This window comes from Trachemys scripta, chromosome 5, assembly GCF_013100865.1.
Source record: "Trachemys scripta elegans isolate TJP31775 chromosome 5, CAS_Tse_1.0, whole genome shotgun sequence".
Classification (NCBI taxonomy): domain Eukaryota; kingdom Metazoa; phylum Chordata; order Testudines; family Emydidae; genus Trachemys; species Trachemys scripta.
Window position 1 is genome coordinate 119,703,752 of NC_048302.1, and position 22,096 is coordinate 119,725,847.

The following is a 22,096-nucleotide window of genomic DNA, read 5'->3' on the forward strand; positions in this document are numbered from 1 at the left end:
TTTTAATTTCATGCAAAAGTGAGACTCTTGTAACTTCATCAGTTAAACAAGCCTACTTCAAGCCGTGATAAGTACTTCTTATCATTGGCTGAGTATGTAAAGAAGTTTATAACTTTAATTGTATATACTGGTTAATTTCTTTTTAATAAAATTTGTACCAACTGCAAACATGCCATTGAAGTAAAAACATTAAATCAGGCATTCATAGGCACTGAAATAGTTGGAAAGACAAAACTTGACCTTCTTGAACTTTATTATACTCTTTAAGAAGTGTCTTTTAAAATTTTCAGTAAAAAAATTTTATGGAAAAAAAATCTTTTTTGTTATTCTTCTATTTTTGTAGGCTTTTTGCAAGGATATTGTATTGTTTTGCAAAGGAACAGAAAAGTAGTTAATTCTGTAACCAGAACCCTGTTCCATGAAATACACAGGTAACTGCCAGCTTGGGAACATAGCAGTAGATTAATACTCAGGTCCAAGTGTTTGCCCAAAAGGTGCATTGGGGCCTCAGTCTCAAACTCTCATCCTCAATTCATTAATCTACTGCTGTATTGCTAGGCTGGCATCTTACTTTGCAAAAGATTTAGTGGAAAAGAGATGTACTTTTCCCAGGGTGGCCATGCAGGTTCAGGGGTCTGCCTGCATGGATGCAGTTACATACTGCTGGGTTTAATTCAGTGCTTTGTTCCTCAGTTAGTAGAGGCTGACAACAAAGCAGAATCAACAATTCTCTCTCCCTAGAAGGAGAGAATGTCTTGGCTTGCTCTCTTAAGCTCTTTCTTTTTTTAGGAGGGGTATTATTGGGCTCTGGGAATAATCACAGCAATTTGTTGGGGGTGTGAAGGAGGGAAGTGTGATGGGGTTGGATCACAGAAACCCCCTTGGGAAATGCCACCTAATATACCAAGACTACCTCTGCTCCTGTTTTCCCTGCCAGTTCAGGGCTCCAGCACCCTGTCTTGCTGAGCCAGATACTCCCATCTGCTCCAACACAGACCCAAGGTCTGAATTACTTGCCCCAAAGCTGCAAGTTTACCTGAGAACAGTTCACAGAAGTGTGCTCGTCTTTAGCACTCAGATGCCCAACTCCCAATGGGGTCTAAACCCAAATAAATCCGTTTTACCCTGTATAAAGCTTATACAGGGTAGACTCATAAATTGTTCGCCCTCTATAACAGAGAGAGATGCACAGTTGTTTGCTCCCCCAGGTATTAATACATACTCTGAGTTAATTAATAGGTAAAAAGTGATTTTATTAAATACAGAAAGTAGGATTTAAGTGGTACCTAGTAGTAACAGACAGAACAAAGTAAGTTACCAAGCAAAATAAAATAAAATGTGCAAATCTATGTCTAATCAAACTAAATACAGATAATCTCACCCTTAGAGATGCTTCAGTAAGTTTTTTCCTCAGACTGGACATCTTCCACGCCTGGGCACAATTCTTTCCCCTGGTACAGCTCTTGTTCCATCTTAGGTGGTAGCTAGGGGATTCTTCATGATGGCTCTTCTCTCTCCTCTCTTTGTCCTGTTCCACCCCTTTATATATCTTTTGCATAAGGCGGGAACCCTTTGTCCCTCTGGGTTTCCACCCCCCCTCCCTGGAAAAGCACCAGGTTAAAGATGGATTCCAGTTCAGGTGACATGATCACATGTCACTACAAGACTTCATTACCCACTTGCCAACACACACATATACAGGAAGACTCACAGGTAAAAAACAGCCATCTGCAGACAATGGTCCTGGTTAATGGGAGTCATCAAGATTCCAAGCCACCATTAATGGCCCACACTTTGCATAATTACAATAGGCCCGCAGCGTTATATTTTATATTTCTAGTTTTAGATACAAGAGTGGTACCTTTATACAAATAGTATGATCACACTAAGTAGATTATAAGCTTTGTAATGATACCTTACAAGAGACCTTTTGCATGAAGCATATTCCAGTTACATTATATTCACTTATCATATTCACTTATCATGTTTTTATAAAACCATATAGATTGCACAACGTCACAGTAAGTACAGCCCTAGTCCTGCAGTCTGATTTCCTATGTGACCCCTGTTGTCTTTGGTGGGCCTCCACACAAATGTAAATGTGCGCCCACAGGAATAAGCTTTCACAGTAAAAAGTCTCCCAAATAGGAAGAAGAGTGTAGGAAAAGAAAGATGATTTTTCCCCAAGATCCAAAAAGTTACGAACAATGGTTTCAAGCCTTCTAATCACTGACATAAATGGGAGTTTTGCAATTGACTTAACTGGGAAGATTGAACCCAATGGAAAATGTTCAAACAAATAAAAACTACGCTATTGGGATCATATCTGTGTTCAGTTTAGCCCAATATCCTGTCTCCAACAGTGGCCAGCATCAAATGCTGCAAAGGAAGGTGTAAGAAACTCTGCAGAAGCCAGATGTGAGATACTCTTCCCCATGGAGCCAAGAAAGGGAGATGGAACAGGGGACTGGAATGAGGATCTGAGGTGTGGTAATGGGGGGAAAGAGACTGGGATAAGGAGCGGAAGGTTCTCACCACCAAAGTACACTCCCCTCAGAACCATTGAAATAAGGCAAAGGGGCCTGTGGAATAAATAGTATGTGATCATGTAATTAAAGACTATCCAAATGCATGGGTAACCTTAATTCTGGCATTTCCTAACCTTAACATTCTTTCAGTGTAGTTTTTGTATGTAATTCTATATAAATTCCCAATACTCCTTTGAATCTTTCTGAGTTAGTGGCTTCAACAACATCCAGTGGCACTGAGTTTCACAGATGAATTATGCATTGTGTGAAAATATTTCTTTTTATCAGTTTTGAGTCCAATCCCCTGCACTCAAGAGGGCTAAGTATTATCTAGACCATCCCTGACAGGTGTTTGTTTAACCTTAAAAATCTCCAATGATGAAGATTCCACAACCTCCCTAGGCAATTTATTCCAGTGCTTAACTACTCTGACAGGAAAGTTTTCCTAATGTCCAACCTAAACTGCCCTTGCTGCAATTTAAGCCCCTTGCTTCTTGTCCTATTCGGAGAGGTTAAAGAAAACAATTTTTCTCCCTTTTCCTGGTAACAACCTTGTATGTACTTGAAAGCTATTATTATGTCCCCCTCAGTCTTCTCTTCTTCAGATTAAACAAGCCCAATTTTGACAATCTTCCCTCAGAGGTCATGTTTTCTAGACCTTTAATCATTTTTGTAGCTCTTCTCTGGACTTTCTCCAGTTTGTCCACATCTTCCCTGAAATGTGGCATCCAGAACTGGACATAATTCCGCAGCTGAGGCCTAATCAGCACAGAGTAGAGTGGAAGAATTACTTCTTGTGTCTTGCTCACAACACTCCTGCTAATAAATCCCAGAATGATGTTTGCTTTTTTTTTTTTTTTTTTTTTTTTGCAACAGTGTTACACTCTTGACTCATATATAGCTTGTGATCCACTATGATCTCCAGATACCTTTCCGCAGTACTCCAGTACTCTTCCCTAAGCAGTCATTTCCATTTTACATGTGTGCAACTGATTGTTCCTTCTTGCATTTGTCCTTATTGAATTTCATCCTATTTACTTCAGATCATTTCTCCAGTTTGTCCACATCATTTTTAATTTTAATCTTATCCTCCACAGCACTTGCAATCGCTCCCTGCTTGGTATCATCTACAAACTTTATAAGTGTACTCTCTATGCCATTATCTAAATCGATGAAAATATTGAACAGAATCAGACCAAGGACTGATCCCTGAGGGACCTCACTTGATATGCCCTTCCAGTTTGACTGTAAAGCACTAATGATTACTTTCTGAGAATGGTTTTCCAACCAGTTATGTACCCACCTTACAGTAACTCCATCTAGGTTGTATTTCCCTAGTTTGTTTATGAGAAGGTCATGCAAAACACTATCAAAAGCCTTACCCCACAGCTATTGCTTCCCCCCTATCAACATGGTTTGTTACCCTATCAAAGAAAGCTATTAGGTTGGTTTGACATGATTTGTTCTTGACAACTCCATGCTGACTGTTACTTATCTTCTTATCTTCTAGGTTCTGCAAATTGATTGTTTAATTATTTGCTCCATGACTAGGTTCTTTAGTAGCTGTTTCTCCTCTATCCATTACTTTAGTGACATTTTCAAATAATTTTAAATAGATTAGTGAGGCCTGATTTTTCCTTACAGAAACAGTGTTAATTTTATTATTCCATTTTTAATTAACTTTTGACAAATTTACCAAGTGCAGATGTAAGGCTTACAACTAGAGCCTTTTTAAAATCCAGGTATAACATTTGCTTCAGCGTCTGGCATCATAACTGTTTTTAATGAGAAACGGCATACTTTTGGTAGCAGCTCAGCCTTCGTTCTTAAGGTCCTTCAGAATTTTTTGGTCTTACTGTTTTTTAAATGTAATGTAATTGCTTTTGCACCTCTTTCTCTGTGGTGAACGTTGATGCAAAAAATAATTTAGTTTCTCAGCAAAGTCCTTATCTTCCTTAATTGATCCTTTTCAGTTTATACTCCTTTTTATTGGCTTCACTAGGGTTAGATTTAGAGAGTCCGAAGGATCTCTCTTTGAGTCAGTTAACCCCTTGAATCTTGTCATCTAGTCATATTGGTTTATTTCTTGCCTCTTTTTTGTTCAGAGGGATGGATGCTTTCTGAGACTTTTGTTTCCTTAAGCAGCATCCATGCCAAATCTAAGGATTTTATTTCCTTTACTTTTGTCCATAGGGCCTTTTTAACTAGCTTAATTTTATTAAAATCTGGATATCCAAATATATATAGTTTTTGGATTGCCATTTTCAAATTAATGAGTGCTTTGTTATGATTGAAAGTTGAAATGCATTGTGTTGTAACCCTTCTGCCAGGTGTAGCCAGCAGCAACAAGGTCCAGGTTCAGTATCTAGGGGTTCCTTTTCAACAATACAACACAAAACCAGCTTGAGCCACCACCCAGTGACCTGGGACAATTACACACCACCCCCTCGGTGCCTCTAGGAGGCAATACTTCGCCTCTCACAAACGCCGAGTCTGAGTTTAGCAAAAACTTTTAATAAAAGGAGGAAATTAACTCAGCATTAATTTGGGAAAACACCGCAACTAGGGCTCATAAACACAAACCATGAGAGAAAAACCCACCCCCAAGTAATTTGGGCAGTGTCCTTTTCCCCTCAGGGTCTTAAGTCCAGCAACCCAAAGGTCCCTTTAACATGCCTGTGCCTTCTCTGTACCCCACTCACGGTTGCTGTCCTTGGCCAGTGCAGCCCCAGAGTTCACCTCCCACCCTGTGTAGAAGGTGAGTGTGGGTAAGGAGGCACCTTACATGGTGCATTGCTCAGGCACTTGTTCATTGCCCCAAAGGCCAATGGCCAGCCTCTGCACAGCTCTGCTCTGCCCCGCCCCTCTCCACCAGCTTCTCTGCTGGCCACTTGCCACGCCTTTCCACCAGCTGCCCACTCACCAAGATGTCTTCACAGGCCCCACACACACACACACTTAACACAGCTCTCAGTAATTTCAGCTCTCAGTGATTTTGGCTTTTACTGGGGGAGCCTCACTGCTGGTGCAAACGGGGCAGGTTCTTGCAATACGGACCTGTCCCAAAGTAGGTCTAATACTTAGACCTGAATATCAGTGATTTTGTAGGCCAAAAGGCTAATGGGAAGAAATAGTCTCAAGTAAAATTGTTCTCTATTTTGCTTAATACTCCATTTTGCTAGCTTTGAATTAGTAAGAAAAAATTGTTCTGAGTTTATTTTTTGCTGATTGTGTTAACATTTGTTCTTAGAAGGATAGAAGTTTTATGGCCGTAATTGCCTTATTTACTGTTTGGTGTGAGTGAAGAATGTATGGTAATTAACTGAGAAAGGACAACTGGGCTGGATGGTCAAGAAGGGAGTGGAGGAGTCAAGAGGCACCAACTTTGTCATCAATCACCCGGATGGCAGATTGACGACCCTAAAGCAAAGGCATACCCCTCTCCCCCAACAAGATAAGGAGTTGAGCCAAAGGGACAGATAAGAAAGAGCTGTGGATCCTCCCACTAACAACTCAAAATAATGCTAATTAAGAGCAACCCTGAATACCTCATGATTGACAGTTCCAGTGTGACACAGCAAGGTCCATAGACTTGTATGGAAACGTATCACTATAAAAGAAGGGTGTATTGCCATGGGATTTTGGGTTAGTTCTACATCAACATCGGCACTTCGAACGCATTCGACAGAGGCCCAGCTCTCATGTGCAGTGCAGTTTCAGCTGGCCACTGAAACTGACTGAGCAACACTAAGGACTGGTAACTATAAGATCCAGCTGCAGAACCTTTTGGTGTGTGTGTGAATGGAAGCATATGCTGATTTCAATGCTTAAATTGTACTCTTAAACACAGTGAATTGCCCTTTGCTTTAAAAGATTCTGTGTGCTTCTTATAAGAAGCTCTGCAGCATACAACAAGACTCTTAACTGAGTCTAAATTGGCTCTTTTATTATACCCTGGAGAGAGAAAGGGTCAAATAGTGTCTAGGACCCTTAAACAGGTCCTACACCACCAGGTACAAGTACCTATCCCCCACCCTCTCTCAACTCATTGGGCTTTGGAACCTATGTCCCCTGCCAAGTGAGTGGCATTCAGTTGAGGGTGAGTCCCTCCATTGGGGTATACCAGGTACAGTTCTGCTGCCCTTGGTTCACACAACAAGGATAACACTTTTTTACTCCTGCCTCAATAACAAGGAGACTGAGGATCCAACACCAGCCACAAGTGATCATTTTGGCAAGCAATCCCATCATGCTGAGCACCTAGGCAGGGTGGGTGTGTCCATGCAAATGAAATCAGCTTCTGAAGTCTTTTTCCACAGCTCACCACTAGATGTCAGGGGAGAGCTCATTCAGACTGCTCACAATGTCTGCTGTGTCAGGGACACGTTCTAAACCTTGATATAAGCTTTATAAAAAAAAAAACATTGATTAGTTACTACGAGACTTTATACATTTGATGTACTGTAGGCATGGTAAGTAATTATCACATCTTATAATGAATCTCATAGTTTTGCATTAAAGGAAGTATAAAAAGGATTATTTTTCAGAAAACTGAACACAGCTCTTTTGTAAAAGACACACCCGTAAGACACAATGATCTTCAACATAGTATAGTAAGATGTTAAGTTTTCTATTATACATATAGTTAATTGGTCCCTAGGAGGTTTCAGATTTAACAGTCAAGTCTCAAAAAATATACCTGATACTTACTAGCCTGAGGATTGATCTAGTAGAATAAAAAATACTTGAACAAAATTTTAAACACAACCTATTTTCCTAGTCTAGATGTAGCCTACAGTTTGCATTCCTCAGACAGTCTTCAAGTTTAGATGTGGGGGCAGGTAGCTGTTATAGGGCAGCCCCACTTGGAGTGCCCTTCTGGGGCAGGTTGCAGCATGACAGGCATGTCTGCCTCAGTTTCCCCTCAGATGACCCAATAACTTAATTTCAGAGTTTCTTGTCTCAATATTACTTTACTTGGACTTTGTTGTTGTAAGAAACCAGCCCCAAGGATATCTATAACAAAAGTCCCAAACATATCATCCATTTCTCATATCAATGCAAGACATCTCATCCCTCAATGCCCCATATACCACACACTGACACCTTTGCCCACATCTGAACACTCTGTCAGTCCTCTTCTGTCCTTCTACCAGGACAGCCACCCCAGCCCTTCCAACTGGGGAGTGCAACCCCTGTCTTCCCAGTAGGAACCTCCACAGGTTGCTGGAAGCATCCTTGCCAGGGGAGCATCCCTCATTCTTTTGGGACCTCTCACTGTCTCCAGCCCTGGAGATGTCTCCCGTTTTCAGCTCTCCTCGGCCCTTGGCACCAGCTCTGCAGATGACAGCCAGCAGGCAACTCCTTTGGCTGCTGCTCCTCCTGCCTTTAGCCCTTTCTAGTTCTTTGGCCCTGACTTAGGACACCAGCCAGCAAACCCATCTTGCTGATCTCCTGCCGTCCGCCAGCAACCACCTTCTGCTTCCTTCCAGGACTCCTCCAGTCACTGGAGCTGGCCTATGGCAACTCTCACCTGCCCTTCCTGACTGAACCAATCTACTCTGACTCACTGGGTTTCTCGCTGATCCTTTTATAGTGTCCAGAAGTTGCCTCACCCTCTTAATTGGCCAAATTGGAGTACCTGCTCTGGCACAGGGGCACTGGACCTACTTCATGTACTGAGGCCAACCACCCTGTGATAGTGGTGTTTTAGGGATGCTAATTTAAAAAAAAAATTATTAACCTCTTTTCAAAGGTTTAACTTCCTGGCCATGCAAACAGACCCTGGTCTACCAGATGACATCCATTCTATATCTCCCTTCATGCATTTAAAAATTGAGCTTGTAGATGTCCATAACTTAGTTTTAACATAATTCTATTCCATTTTGAATATCGCCTGTTAACAAATACTATAGGACCTTCTCACACAGGAGTCTTATTATCTATTTAAAAAATTTGCAGCACAGAGTGACTGATTTAGAGAAATGGATTTAGAATTCAGACCACATTCTCCATTAAAACAACAATTTTAAGATGGTTCAAAATCTGACCTAAAGGAAGTTGAGAATCTGTCTTTAGAAATTAGCCATCTGTAGCTAATTTGGATACATTTTCACTTTTGTTAATAAACACACTTAGAATTTCTCATTATCAGAGGGGTAGCCATGTCAGTCTGAATCTGTGAAAAGCAACAGAGGGTCCTGTGGCACCTTTAAGACTAACAGAAGTTTTGGGAGCATAGGCTTTCGTGGGTAAGAACCTCACTTCTTCAGATGCAAGTAATGGAAATTTCCAGAGGCAGGTATAAATCAGTATGGAGATAACGAGGTTAGTTCAATCAGGAAGGGTGAGGTGCTCTGCTAGCAGTTGAGGTGTGAACACCAAGGGAGGAGAAACTGCTTCTGTAGTTGGATAGTCATTCACAGTCTTTGTTTAATCCTGATCTGATGGTGTCAAATTTGCAAATGAACTGGAGCTCAGCAGTTTCCTCTTTGGAGTCTGGTCCTGAAGTTTTTTTGCTGTAAGATGGCTACCTTTACATCTGCTATTGTGTGGCCAGGGAGGTTGAAGTGTTCTCCTACAGGTTTTTGTATATTGCCATTCCTGATATCTGACTTGTGTCCATTTATCCTCTTGCGTAGTGACTGTCCAGTTTGGCCAATGTACATAGCAGAGGGGCATTGCTGGCACATGATGGCTTATATAACATTGGTGGACATGCAGGTGAATGAGCCGGTGATGTTGTAGCTGATCTGGTTAGGTCCTGTGATGGTGTTGCTGGTGTAGATATGTGGGCAGAGTTGGCATTGAGGTTTGTTGCATGGGTTGGTTCCTGAGTTAGAGTTGTTATGGTGCGATGCGTGGTTGCTGGTGAGAATATGCTTAAGGTTGGCGGGTTGTCTGTTGGCGAGGACTTGCCTGCCTCCCAAGGTCTGTGAAAGTGAGGGATCATTGCCCAGGATGGGTTGTAGATCACTGATGATGCGTTGGAGAGGTTTAAGCTGAGGACTGTAGGTGATGACCAGTGGGGTTCTGTTGGTTTCTTTTTTGGGCCTGTCTTGTAGCAGGAGGTTTCTGGGTACACGTCTGGCTCTGTTGAGAATGCCCAAAACTACGATACCCACACAAGGAAACAAAGAAACAAATCAACAGTTTCCTGTGCATCCAGAGAACCACAACAAGGTGGGTAAAAGGTAGGCCAGGGAATCTAGATGAGAACCTGAATAAGAGTTTTAGCTATGTAAACAGAAAAAGAATCCTCAGAAATATTGTGGAGGAAGAAATGGCAAGACTTGTAAATAACCTGGATTTGTGGGGCTAGAAAACAGAATCAAAGATGAATGTTTTTGAGGATGATGGTACTATCAGTAGTTACGGAGAAAGGAGGGAGCAGAGGGCTTGGAAGAGAAGATAAGGTTTCCATTTGCCCATATTACTATTAACTTGATTGGGAGACACTACAAGGAAATGTTTTGTTTTTTCCTTTTTTAAAGTTCTAGGCTCTGTGTACATGAGCAAAAACAAGAGAGGAAGAGTTCTGGGTACGCTCAAAAGCTTGACACTCTAATCTCATCAACATAAATTGGTTCAATAAAAGATATTACCTCACCTACCTTGTCTCTCTAATTGCTATTATCAACATAGGAAAATCTTTTCTACTTACAATGGAATCCTGTTATAAGCAGGGCTGGGAAAAAATTACCTAACATCTTTTTGGGGTAAAAAATTCTTGTGCTGCCATGCTTAGAGTCTTCTCTAATAAAAATAGTAATATCACTTTGTGTATACCATTAATTATTTGACTAACATTTCAAAATAGGGCTGCATAAAATAAATGTTAACGTACTGAATTTGTCTTGCATTTGTTCTTTTATTTCTTGTTACTCATTTTCTCTCCTTCAACATTGTATCTGGGTGTCTTTCTCCATTTTGTTGTTTCTAAGTCTAGTTTTCCCTCCCTCCCTTTCTCTCCTTATTAGTTTTTGTTTGCTCCGTCCTTCTGCTATGTTCTCTTTCAGTCTCTCCTTCCTTCACCATTCCTTTCTCCTTATTTTCTTACTTGTCTCCAAGTCTCTCACTTGCTCATGTCTCCCCTTAGCCTTCTTTAACTTCTCTTCCACCACCATGCACACAGTTTTCTTTCCTTTAAATCACATATGTGCACAGATAAGAAGCAATATCTCAATCTTGCAAAGACTACCAGAACAAGGTGTTCAAGTTATAATTTAGCCCACGAAAGCTTATGCCCAAATAAATTTGTTAGTCTCTAAGGTGCCACAAGGACTCCTCGTTTTTGCTGATACAGACTAACACGACTACCACTCTGAAACCTGAATATCTCAAAAGATAAACAATCTTTACCTGCAGCCAACTCACATAAGGGTGTGAAATTTGATCTTACATTTGAAAACAAAATTGGAGAAATTAAAACAAGGCTGTGTGTTATCCCTATGCGCATACACCCAAGGTTAGAATTTATCACCATCACATTGTGCTTTCTGTTTACTTAGGGAATGTCTACATTTGCAGACAGAGTGTGATGGCAGCTCATGCTGACATACCCAAGATAGCTTTAATCTAACTAGTTTGGATACCAGAAGAAGTGACAGCTTGCTTTACTCATGTGGCAAGTCCATGCTGATTGCCTAGGGTTCCAGGCCATGGCTTCACTCTTCTGATACCTGAGATAGCTAGATGAAAGCTAGCTCAGGTATGTACACTCAAGCTACATTTATAACCGATGACTGCAGTGTAGACAAACCCTAAATCAGCAGTTTTAAAATAATTTCTTAAACTGAGGGAGACACCAGCCAGTGTGGCACAGATTAAGCACAAAGGAATTTGGACTGAGTATGAATGTGTCTCAGAGGAAGATTAGGCTGTTTGTTAACTAAATTAAACGACTTAAAAAGTAGCTTCTTTTTGAATGAGAAAACCTACTTCTTAGTGACAGAGTAAAACCTTCCAGTATAACTATGGAGGTAAAAGTCAAACAGCATATAAGTCAGGATGGGGGCTATGCAGTTTACTGCACAAAGTTCAAAGATGTGCTGGGCCTGTTGTTGCCAAGTGATGGAATTTAATTATTTTAAGGTTCAAACAGCTTCTTTAAATAAAATTATAAGTGTTATTGCTTCTGTTGTGGAGTGAGATGGGAGTTTCTTTAATAATAGCAAAAGCAATAGGTACCAAAGTGAAATTATCTAAATTTGCCAGAAAGTATTGTCTGAATGCATCGGCCCACTTAAAGTTTGGCCAGGGATGGAACCAGAGTGGTTATGCATCCAAGGCCAATTATAATTTTGCCAAAAACAAAGTGCTCAAAAATACAATAAACTAATATGAACTAATACATTACACTGACCAAATATATCTTTGAAGTAAGCATTAGTATATCTTCATCTCACAGGGTGTTGGTATCAGAAAGATATCAATAGGTATATATGTATATAGAAAGAGCAGTAGCACAGCTAGCTTTATGCTAAATAATACAGACTATACAAACAACTTCAAAGATAAATTCAGAGAGGGGATGTAGTCTAGTGAATAAATTGGAAAATGGCACAGGTCCTGCCACTAGCTATGGCCTAGGCCCTAGGACAAACTATCTATGACTTAGGGTATGTTTACACCGTAGGTGGGAGGATGCTTCCCAGCCCAGATAGACAAACACGCTAGTTCTGGTTGAGTGATCACCCTGAAAACAGCAGTGTGGTTGCGGTGGCATTGGCAGTGGCTTGGGCTAGCCACTTGAGGACATACCCAGGAGGTAAGGTGAGTTTGTACTCAGCTAGCCTGAGGCACAGCCTGTGTCACCATGGTCACACTGCTAATTTTAGCATACTAGTTTGAGCAGAACTAGCATGTCTGACTACTCATGCTGGGAAGAATCCTCCCAGCTGCTGTGTAGACATACCCTTAGGCTACAGCTACATTACACACTGATGGCAGTGACATGTAAGGTCTATGAAAAGCAAGCTGTGTCCACACAGTGGTGTGTAGCTACTTGTATCAGTGAAAAGTTTCAGCAGCTCCCCACTGCTGGGAGAGGAGAGGCAGTGGGCTTTCCCAACTGCCTCCCCCAGCCAGAGTCTTTCCCTACAGCAGGGGAAAGTGCCAGCAGTAGGGAGCTGGCAAAGCAGGAAGCCAGCAGGGAAAGATTCAAGCAGCCAGAAGCTGGCACAGCCTTTCCCTGCAGCTACTCCTGGAGACATTCTGCATCACTGCGCAGGTGCAGAATTCATGTCGTCCACAGATTTCTTTGCTTCCCCACAACAATAAAAAAAAAGACTTCTCAGGGGAAGCAAAGAGAAGCCACAAGAGCAGTCACTTGCTCCTCCCAGGCAGACCAGAGCAGCCGGCAGAGACATAAATCAGCATGGGAGGGAACTGGGCATGGGGAAACGTTAATCACCATCGGGGTGGGTGAGGCTGCTCAGGCATGTGAATGAGTGAACAAAAGAGGCTGTCCCTCTGGCTTGCTATTGCAGCATGCTTGGTGTGGAGGGGCAGTGCTTTGGGGTATTTGGAGGTAGGCATGAGGCAGGCTCTGTCCCCTCAGGCAGAGCATAATGTTGCAGCCTGCCTGCTTAGTTGTTCCCATTGTTGTTAGTGAATTGTTTCCATCAATTCCCCCAGGAGCATAAAACAGGTGTAAAAGTTTTAAGGCCCCTTTACATTGCCAGAGTGATGTAAAGGGCCCTATTATAAATGACAGTAGGCATTTATAAGCTTGTGATGCTTTAGTGCTTAGAACCGGTCGAAATTTTTGAACTGAAACATTTTCCTATCAAAATGTGCTTCATGAACAGTTTACTACTGACCTTTCTGAAGATGGTCAATAGCCAATAAAAATTGCGAGTTTGATGCCTCAGCCCTCACTTGCTCTTCAGTTGCCTATGATATGCATACTGAGCATATGGTTGCTTATATTTATTGACTAATAACTAGAAATAAATAGTCAAACCTAGCTACATTACTATTAAGACAAAGGGGGTCTGGGGATTTCCTCCAGTGCTCCCCACTGCCATTCTCCATCCAGGGTATTGTAGATTAAATACATTACCAAAATAATTGAAACTGGCGTGATTATATTGCGTTATTTTGACAAATAAAATATGCAGAATTTTGCAGAATTTAAAAATATTGTGCACAGAATTTTTAATTTTTGCTCAGAATTCCCCCAGGAGTACTACCGCAGAGACAGATGCTAGCAGCGGGGAACTGCCAGATCCTCTTCCTGCTGTGAGTGTTTTCCTATGGTAGAGGCTCTAGCAAAAGGGAGGTAGCTGGAATAATACAATGCTAAAAATAGCAATGTATCTCTAGTTTCTCTGTATTTAACATGGGTATATGAACAATAGTTTCCTTATATTTAACCTGTGTACATGATCAATATTATCTACATCACAGAGGTGTTCTGAGGGTTAAATTAAATGTCAAGTGCTTTGAAATGCTTGGATGACAAGCACTATTATGCAAAAAGAACAGGAGTACTTGTAGCACTTTAGAGACTAACAAATTTATTTGAGCATAAGCTTTCGTGGGCTACAGTCTACTTCATTGGATGCATAGAATGGAACACACAGACAGAAGATATTTATAAATACAGATGGTAGGTATAAATATACATATATATTTATACATATACGATGGTCATATAAACACCACCCTATACCGGAAACCTACTGACCGCTATACGTACCTACATGCCTCCAGCTTCCATCCAGGACACACCACACGATCCATTGTCTACAGCCAAGCTCTAAGATACAACCGCATTTGCTCCAATCCCTCGGATAGAGATAAACACCTACAAGATCTCTATCAAGCATTCTTAAAACTACAGTACCCACCTGCTGAAGTGAAAAAACAGATTGACAGAGCCAAAAGAGTACCCAGAAGTCACCTACTACAGGACAGGCCCAACAAAGAAAATAACAGAACGCCACTAGCCGTCACCTTCAGCCCCCAACTAAAACCTCTCCAGCACATCATCAAAGATCTACAACCTATCCTGAAAGATTATCCCTCACTCTCACAGATCTTGAGAGACAGGCCAGTCCTCGCTTACAGACAGCTTACAGAATCTAATACTCACCAGCAACCGCACACCATACAACATAAACACCAACCTATCCTTGCAACAAAGCCCAATGCCAACTCTGTCCACATATCTATTCAAGTGACACCATCATAGGACCTAATCACATCAGCCACGCCATCAAGGGCTCGTTCACCTGCACATCTACTAACGTGATATATGCCATCATGTGCCAGCAATACCTCTCTGCCATATACATTGGCCAAACTGGACAATCTCTATGCAAAAGAATAAATGGACACAAATCTGACATCAGGAATCATAACATTCAAAAACCAGTGGGAGAACACTTCAACCTCTCTAACCACTCAGTGACAGACTTGAAGGTGGCAATTTTGCAACAAAAAAACTTCACAAACAGACTTCAAAGAGACTCCTGAACTTGAATTAATATAAAAATTAGATACAATTAACTTAGGTTTAAACAGAGACTGGGAATGGTTGAGTCATTACACTAATTGAATCTATTTCCCCATGTTAAGTTATCCTCACACCTTCTATGGGTCATCTCGATTATCACTTCAAAAGTTTTTTTTCTCCTGCTGATGACAGTTCATCTCAATTGATTGGCCTCTTACACTTGGTATGGCTACTTCCACCTTTTCATGTTCTCTGTATGTATAAATATCTTCTTTCTGTGTGTTCCATTCTATGCATCCGATGAAGTAGGCTGTAGCCCACGAAGGTTTATGCTCAAATAAATTTGTTAGTCTCTAAGGTGCCACAAGTACTCCTGTTCTTTTTGCGGATACAGACTAACCCGGCTGCTACTCTGAAACCAAGTACTATTATATATATGCAAAGCACTATTTGAGAATTCTGGTCTGTAGCCATTAATAAGAATACTCTTGAGTCTAATCAGCCCTTAGATGGGCAACTCTTGCTTCACAAATACAGCAGGAGCAACGTTAACCTGACAGTAGAAATATTTGTTTCTCAAAGAGATAGCACATCAGCAGTTCAGTTAATCTAGATCTGAGTTATTTGTTCAAGGTGATTTTTAATGAAATACTCTATAAATAAAGACAACAATAATGCTGCTAGTACTTCAACTTGATTACTTCTATACTATCCTTTAAGGTTTCAGCTGCCTCTTGTGGTATATTAATGTTGACCACTCTCCCTTCATTTAAACTACTCCTTATAACGTACTACTTCCATGTACTATATAAAAATTATTTCACCAACAAGAGAGATTGTTCTGGAAAAGTGTTATTAAAAATAAATGTTCTGCCACACTGAGATAGCCATATATTTGGGTCACTCAGGGTATTAGATCTCTGTATTGTGTTTTAGAATGAAAACTCCTTGGGGCAGTAGCAATATCTTCCACTATTTTGCACTATCCCAAGCACACTATCTGCCCAGCAAATAATAAATAAGGTTATCTTTGTCTTTATTTCACTTGAGGGAGATTTTATATATATACTATATATATAGTATACACGCAGTACAATATGTTTCTTTTATGATAGAGAATAAACGGAGTTTTCTAATTGTTCGTTGATCATAAAGTCAACAGATTCCAGTTAAAAATGAAAAAAATTATACATTTAATATCAAAAGCAACTTCAAGTACTTTCAATACAGTTTAGTATTCAGTATATAGTTTTTATTTTTTTTATCAAAAGTGTATTTGGGTAGATATTTAATATTTCATTTTTGAACATTATTCATTTTTGCATGGAGTTTAAAATGACAGGTGTTTGGTGATCTTAACTAGTTCTTCACAAGAATCAGTTCACACCACACAATCACTGCATGTGTTTCAAAACTGAGTCTGGCTTGGACAAAGTCAGAAATGCAGTGAATGTGTCTGGAAAATACACTACTGTAGTCTCCCACAGTAGGTCAGGTTGCAGACCTTGGTATGAAGCAGTCCACAACACTGCTGCTTGTAAAAGAATACCTGACCTTAGCATAAATAGTACAGTAAATTTCATTTCCCAGAGCTACTCGTCCCTTAACCATTCAGTACAAAAATAGTTACAATTAGGTATATATTGCACCAATTTCCTCATTGTTATTACTTAACTCCACAAGATCCTGGATAGCTCTCACCCTGCATTAACTGTTCTCTTTGTTTCACTAGGATTACACTAAGATTTTAATTTCCATAGAAAACATGGGAAAAGGGCAACAGACACACACATAAGGTGTGTGATAGTGGATTTCTATAACATTGTTAAATAGTGTAGTTAAGCAGCATTCACAAAGGAAACTACACATTAGACTTGGAGATCATTTTCTCCAGTAGGTTCATCATTCTTTCCTGTAGCTGCAGGCTTTGAACTTGAATGATGTTTTGCTGATCCAGGATCCTGCGCACCTCCCTACAGGTTTCTTCCATAGCTCTGCTTAACTTCTTTTGTTCTTCCAACATGGCTTCCATTAGTTTTAGTTTCTTCTTTTGGAAACTACAGCTTTGAAGCTTTCTTTTCTTAACTGGTCTTTCTTCAGCTCTGAAATACAAATATTTTTTCAACATTAAATTCATACAACTGTTAAACTATATCTGGGGCCTAAAATTCGATAGCCCTTTCTTGATCAAGTTATGTCTACTAGGGCTGATAAAAAACAACTTTATCCTACCATAGCTTTAAGAAAGTGCATTTTTACAGTTATATCATTTAGAAAAAGTTACTACTGAGCTTCTGGAAAAGACTCAGGAATTTCCTTGTTTTTAACAAGGGTTTAACTTTACATAATGCAAGGCAGAATATTAGCCTTTTATCCAGATATTTCTTACCCTTTAAGCACCAAAGTTTTATTGTGAGAGGTTGGTTGCTGTCTTTGAAGAACCCATCTTGTTAAAAATATATTTATCCTGGACTTGGAATTCTAACTCCATAGCTGCAGTAAACATCTCATCACCAGGCACTGCTACTTTAGGGCAAGATTATAGCCCATTGTTACAGATTCTGCAGAGCTCTGCACCAATAAGGCTGTTCCCACCGTGGTGTAAGCCAAATCTCAAATCGTGCCCTTCCGGTACTCTCTGTGTGTCCCTCAATCAGTCTTTAAATTGTTGCCTGTAGTTTACCCAGAAATCCACCACCATATGGGGAGGTGTGTGTGACATTGTGCAGTCTATATGGTTTTATAAAAACATGATAATAAGTAAATATAATGTAACTGGAATAGTTTTAGAAAAATATGGTAAAAAGTGAACATAATGTAACTGGGATATGCTTCATGCAAAAGGTCTCTTGTAAGGTATCATTACAAAGCTCATAATCTACTGAGTGTGATCATCCTATTTGTAGAAATGTACCACTCTTGTATCTAAAACTAGAAATATAAAACATAACTCTGAGGGCCTATTGTAATTATGTAAAGTGTGGGCTATTAAGGATGGTTTGGAATCTTGATGACTCCCATTGTCTGCAGATGGCTGTATTTACCTGTATGTGTGTGTGCTGGCAAGTGAGTAATGAAGTCTTGCAGTGACGTGATCATGTCACCTGAACTGGAATCCATCTTTAACCTGGTGCTTTTCCAGTGAGGGGGAGTGGAAACCCAGAGGGATAAAGGGTTCCCGCCTTATGCAAAAGATATATAAAGGGGTGGAAGAGAACAAGGGGAGAGAGGAGCCATCATGAAGAATCCCCTAGCTATCACCTGAGCTACAACAAGAGCTGTACCAGGGGAAAGAATTGTGCCCAGGCCTGGAAGGTGTCCAGTCTGAGAAAAAACTTACTGAAGCATCTCTGAGGGTGAGATTATCTGTATTCAGTTTGATTAGGCATAGATTTGCGCATTTTATTTTAGTTTGCTTGGTGACTTACTTTGTTCTGTCTGTTACTACTTGGAACCACTTAAATCCTACTGTCTGTATTTAATAAAATCACTTTTTATTTAGTAATTTACTCAGAGTATGTATTAATACCTGGGGGAGCAAACAACTGTGCATATCTCTCTATCAGTGTTATAGAGGGTGAACAATTTATGAGTTTGCCCTGCATAAGCTTTATGCAGGGTAAAACGGATTTATCCGGGTTTAGACCCCATTGGGAGTTGGGCATCTGAGTGCTAAAGACAAGCACACTTCTATGAGCTGTTTTCAGGTAAACATGCAGCTTTGGCGCAAGTGATTCAGACCCTGGGTCTGTGTTGGAGCAGATGGGAGAGTCTGTCTCAGCAAGACAGGGTGCTGGAGTCCTGAGCTGGCAGGGAAAACAGGAGCAGAGGTAGTCTTGGCACATCAGGTGGCAGCTCCCAAGGGGGTTTCTGTGATCGAACCCATCACAGTGTGTGGTAAGAGAAATTAAATACTACTAGACAAAATAAAGTTCTTCAGAAAATCAAATAGACTGTTTCTGATCTTTGGAGAAAAATCTATGAGTTAAGTCAACACAAAGGCTACATAGGTGGATAAGACTACACATCCAGTCATGTTATAAACTAGCTGATGTTCATCTGCCTGGATGTGTCAGAGCTCCCTCAACGAGGGAGATAGCATCTTTAATAGCATGCACCTGCTGTTTGTCCTTATCTGAAATCTGTAGGACTGTTACTTTTTTTTATTTTATTTTATTTTATTTTTGGGTGGGGGGGTTGTGTGTCACACCTTCACAAATCACTATTTGCTCAATGGTGTATCAAGAGCAGTTTCTAGGTTTTGGTATATAGTGTTCAAATTGTTACTCAATTAGCAATGATCCCCCTTCAGTGCACCACCTCTGGATGGTCAGTGCTAGTCAGTCTTCTACACTGGGGCTTTGCGGCAGCAATGGTAATGAAGAAGAAAGGGGGGTTACAGACAAACAGTAACTCTTGTTCCCCAAATGTATTGCCGCCAAAGAACCACACTGACCTTCCCCCTTGTTCATTCTCCTTCAGAACCTACTTGTAAAAAGGTGCTTCAAGAGGTGGAGAAAAATTGGGAGACTTAAGGGGGGGAATGAAAGGGGTATTTGTATCCTCAGTCTATGGAAAATAGGGATCAAGAAAATTGTGTGTGCCTCTCAACTGCCAATCACTGCTCAAAAGGTTTCTGTGACCATGTGGCTAAGCACAAATCTCCTAGCATGTGGCTCTGTAGAGGCAATACAGTTGGAGAATAAGAGCAACTGCTGGTATGATGATCTGGAAGGAAATAGAGAAAATAATTGCTGATAAAATTTGGAGATGATGATTGGCAGAATAGTAAATAATGACGAGGACAGGGCAGTCATTTAGAGTGATCTGTTCTCCTAATAAGGTAGGCCCAATCAAACAAACTGTGTTTTAATACAGCCAAATGCAAGGTCAGACATCTAGGAATGAAGAATGCACTACATAATAGGGGTCTGTATCCTGGAAAACAGTGACTGAAATAGATTTAGGTTTCATAGTGGACAAATTCCTCAACATGAGTTCCAAAGATGATGCTGTGGCAAAAAATGGCTAATGCATTGGATGTATTAACAGGGGAGTAGTGAGTAGGAAGGTGATTTTACTTGTGTGTATGGCATTGGTGAGACCCGTACTAGAATATTGTGTTCATTTTTGGTGTGCACATTTTTTAAAAGATGCTGAAAAATTGGAGAGGGTAAAGAGAAGAGCCAGAAAAATTATTTGTGGGCTGGACAAAATGCCTAAAAGAGCTACATCTTGTTAGTTTATCAAAAGGAAGATAAAGAGGTGACTTGATCCTGATGAATAAGTACCTCCAAGGAGAGAAAATACTGGGCACTAAAGGGCTCTTCGTTCTAGTGCAGAAAGGCATAACAAGAACCAGTGGCTGGAAGTTAAAGCCAGGCAAATTCAGAAAAAAATATTTGTGATTAATCATTGGAACGGACTACCAGGAAAATGGTGGATTATCTATCTCTTGATGTCTTCAAATCAAGACTGAACATCTTTCTGGAATACATGATTTAGATAAAAACAAGTAATTGGGCTCAGTACTGGAATAACTGAGTGAAATTATATGGTATGGGTTATACAATAGGTCAGACTAGGTGATATAATGACCCCTCCTGGTGTTAAAATCTATTAATCTATAAATAGTTCCTTCCTAACCCCCTCCCAATACGAGAGAAATGGCAATATAGATGGCCCCTCAGTGACATAAACAAGTCTATAAATTGTGTTTTGTCACTATTTTAACAATCAGGCATATAAATTCTTCCTCAAATAGAAAATATGTTTTCAATCAGATAAAATCTATTTATAGTGTAGTTGGCAGTTTGATTTTTTTGGGGAGGGAGGGGGTCAGCAGAATACACTATTACATAAGGCTGTCAGATGTTTTATGGTAATTGCAATATAATGCAAGTTCTGTTAGTTCCCCAGAGCAAGACTCAAATAACAATAGGTGCCCCATTAAAAGAAAACAGAGATTCCAAATATTTGTCTCATCTACAAAGTACTAGAAAATTCATTTGTTCTTGTTAGTCACATTACAGCTCAGCAGCAAATGTAAGATTTTTTTTTTTACAAGAGGATCTCAGACTCTAAGGAATTCAAACAAAATGCACACATCTAGCTTAAACTATTTTTTGCTTTAAAAAAGAGAATATATATTTGTACTGATCAAAATGTAAATCTTGGCACTTTTTCTAATATTATGAGAGTTGAATATTAAATCCAGTATTTTAAAAAATTGTCATAAGATAGACAACTGCCTTCTGCTGCATTAAAGGATATTTGGGAAGCTGACAATGCTGCCACACAAAAGCTATTTTTGAGAACTTAAAAGTTTTTAAAGGTTTAAAGGTTTAAAAAACACCTGTTTGAAATTTTTTACTCATTTATTGTTGCAAGTTACACTTAAGATAACTAACTAAAAAAGAGAAAATTATTTTCAGTTTACTTTGTGCATTTGACAGCTCTGTGTATAGCTGTGTATAGTTTCAATATAGTTAGTTTTTCCTGCTTCTGTGTGTTTCAGAAACCAACAGGAGAGAGAGAAACATTTAAAAAATAGAAACATACAGGGATAAAAATACCAAAGTTGATGGGAGGACTTAGGGACGGACGCAAGCTATTTTTCACTCAAGGACCCAATACTGCTTTTAATTCATTTTTAAAAAACTAAATAGATTAAGACGACATTGTCCCTTTAGTGAAAGGGACATACAAAAAAATCAGAATGGATCCAAATTCTATAGTTAATTCTTCTCTCCCTTGCTGCTCATTCCCAACTGTTGCTGATATATAGGATATGTTGATTCCTCAAGACAAAATCACTTCTTAGCTCACTATTTGCCATACTACCGCTAAAACAAATAGCTTCTCTCTCAACATGGCAACTGCCAGTGACTTTAATCCAGCAGTTGTCATTAGCAGCATTTCATGTCAGTCAAAATATAAGAATCTCCACCCTTCTCAATTTAAATTATTATCAAGAGAATTGATAGAATGGTAGGATTCAGGCTTCTCTAAAGAGGTCAATCTATATAGCTTTAAAAAAAATACCTTATGACAATAACAACTCCCTCTTTTTATCCCCTTCCAGAGATAGGCACCATTTATACTG

General features: G+C 39.9%; 1 protein-coding gene across 1 annotated transcript in view; it reads right to left on the minus strand.

The window, feature by feature from the left end:
* Nucleotides 1–16,235: 16,235 nt before the first annotated feature.
* MSANTD1 (Myb/SANT DNA binding domain containing 1) overlaps nucleotides 16,236–22,096 on the minus strand; it is a 31,780-nt gene continuing 25,919 nt past the window's right edge. The window contains exon 4 of the mRNA XM_034772794.1: nucleotides 16,236–17,093. Within this exon, the coding sequence (XP_034628685.1) occupies nucleotides 16,853–17,093 (241 nt within the window). The 3' untranslated portion in view covers nucleotides 16,236–16,852. The remainder of the gene's footprint in view (nucleotides 17,094–22,096) is intronic.